The following is a 2,652-nucleotide window of genomic DNA, read 5'->3' on the forward strand; positions in this document are numbered from 1 at the left end:
TTTCTATTTCTTTTCAAATACCTACGTATTCTGCAAATGTAATAGAAAGTCGTGTGATGTTCACACCAGATTTTTTACCATTAAATGAAGAGGGTGAAAAGAATACAAACCAGTGTGAATATACATTCTGTTGACTTTCTATAGGTAAGTAAGTATTTTATAATTAAAATTCTTCTAATGTCATCCCAATAAAAGTGGTGCTTAGTTGCCCAGCACAGTGAAACCATGTCTTCTTTGAATGAAGACAGATCTTTTGAATCAGGAAGTTTTTTTAAAGTCTCTCTTTTCTTCTACTTCTATTGCACCCTTTTTCAGTCCTATACCAGCAGGATAGACAAGGTGTATTTTATTCCACACTCTTGCCGGGGGATTTTAAACAGAGAGGATACCAGCCTGAAATTTTCCATACCCCATGGACTTCGGATCTGGAGGTTGGTGGTTCGAGTCCTAGTCAAGTCATAAAATTTAGCGTAGTGCATTAAGCAGGGAACGACATTTGTGACAAGCATTTATGCTCAACGCAGTTAAAATTCCATATGTACTAATTGTAAGTAATACCCACATACGTTCATTTTGTTACAAAGAATCTTACTTTTTCATGTTGTTATACGAGCTAGAAGAGTGTCCATTTTGAGGCATTGGACTTGCTTTGCTATCGAGAATAAGGTCGGTCACAGTTGGCAGCTTGAGAGACGAGAGAGTCACTTTGTCGTTGAATATGAACTCATTGTGAGGCCAGCCCTTGAAGAATTGCTTGCAAATTTGGAGACCTGTTCTCGAGAATACCTCGAGCTTCAGATCATCTGGAAAGATAATAGAATTAAATAGTTAATATAATGAATACTTAGAAAAGTAAATGGAAAATTATTTTTGATAAAAGAACCAACTCATAAAAGTAAAGCCAGCAGTTAAAGCCACATATTATGTGTTGAATGAACAAGTTTAACCTCACATAAAAAAAAAGTTTTCCCCTCACACAGCTTTAGCATGTTTAAGCAATGCATAAGGTTCTAATCAATCTAATGCATATGCACCTAAATAAAGTTAAGAAACAATTTGCAATTTGAATGACCAAGTAAAGAAAAAACAGAAGTTGTACATACACACTGTTTTACTCTCAGACATGGGTATGCTTATTGTACTCTTATTGTAGAGGATTTTGAATTGAATTGTCTTCGGCTTCCTATGATTTGATGATGAACTGGAGGGCATATCTTCGTCTTCATCCTCCGGAGCAATGGTGATGATTGAGGCATTCGGATTTGTGTATGTGGTCACTGGACTTGTTCCAGGGATGTCACTGGATATTGTGATCATTTCTACATCGCCCGACGAGCTGGCAGCTTCGGATGGGAGGCGTTGAGAATGTTGTGGCATGACCAGGTTGATTGCAGCCTGTAGATGAATACAAGGTAATTATTCAGAAGCCAGAACATTTAAAAAACTCCTTTTTGTGTTTAACCTAACCCTATAGTAACACAGGTCATTCTTCGATCTGTGGAAGCTACTTTTTGGGTTTAACCTAACCCTGTAATAAAAATGGTCACTGCTCATTTGTGACAGCTCCGTTTTGTAGCAATTTTTCCATTGACATGACTTCTGAAAAAGTACCATGTTTTTTCCATGGCATATATTGCAAACATTAGTAGTATCATCAGATTTCAGCAGATGTTGTTTTCAATTCAATCCACACGAGGGCTTACCAAAAGGTCCCAGTTGACATTCTCCAAGTATCGGATGGCTTGTCCTTCATCCTGAATTCCGGTACATGCCTACACAGAGAAAGAAAAATAAAAAAACAAGTTAGACTATTTGAGATTGAGTGAAGTCAAAATTAGAAGAAAATCTGCCTGATTCTGATAGGTATGCACATAGAAATATTCATCAAAATTTGAAGGTGTAAGTAACAATAACAAAGGTAAATTTCCTTAATATAATAAAAATAAAATAAAATTAGAATTCCCAAAATGCTGAGTCACATTGAAGTGCTTCCTGGATTTTCTGTTCTCGGAAAAATAAACAGAATGAAATGATAGTACACATTTCTTTGTCAATCTCTTGATATTCGCAAATTATGCATGCTTTCCTGGGACAGTTTGAAAGAAAATCAGAACTTTCAAGATGCTGAGTCACAGCAATTGCTTCCTGATTTTTTGTTAATTTTCTCTGGGAAAATATCCAGCATAAAATGACAATATTTGTATCACACTCTTGGGTTTCCACCAAAATTACAGCCTTTTCCAGAGCAATCATCTTAAATGTTCATCTCATGACTTTAGTTCCAGACAAGAGAATTTCCATTACTGATTGCTGATTATGACATGGTTTTAATTTTCCTCTCTATCCTACACAGAAGAGTTTCTGCTTGCATAACTGTGACGAAAAGGAGTCTACTAGGGGTACTGAAGTTGTTTCAAATCAATCAGATCACTTCAGTTGTATCTGATCCGATCCAAGTAGCCAAACTGAATAGGAGCAAGTCTCTCTCTCTTTCTGAGTGTTTTATTGATAATAAAGAGTTGAATCAGTAAAATATTAATAATACAATTGAATTATTGAACAAATAAATGGAAATGGACACGAAGGAGAAGGAACGAAGTTCACAATTTTCACATTGAGACCATTGAATTACATTTTTTTAGGATTGTTGTT

At 35.7% G+C, this 2,652-nt stretch overlaps 1 protein-coding gene across 1 annotated transcript; it reads right to left on the reverse strand.

Moving 5' to 3' along the window:
• Nucleotides 1–592: 592 nt before the first annotated feature.
• Nucleotides 593–1,804, reverse strand: LOC103522379 (the record flags this gene model as incomplete). The annotated part of the gene is made up of 3 exons (XM_026832558.1): nucleotides 1,704–1,804; nucleotides 1,104–1,395; nucleotides 593–803 (listed from the first exon to the last, which is right to left on the reverse strand). Coding segments are annotated over exons 2-3 (485 nt in total), but the record flags the coding sequence as incomplete, so codon positions are not given.
• Nucleotides 1,805–2,652: the final 848 nt, after the last annotated feature.

The sequence above is a fragment of the Diaphorina citri genome, unplaced genomic scaffold (assembly GCF_000475195.1).
Source record: "Diaphorina citri unplaced genomic scaffold, Diaci psyllid genome assembly version 1.1 scaffold8158, whole genome shotgun sequence".
Taxonomy (NCBI): domain Eukaryota; kingdom Metazoa; phylum Arthropoda; class Insecta; order Hemiptera; family Psyllidae; genus Diaphorina; species Diaphorina citri.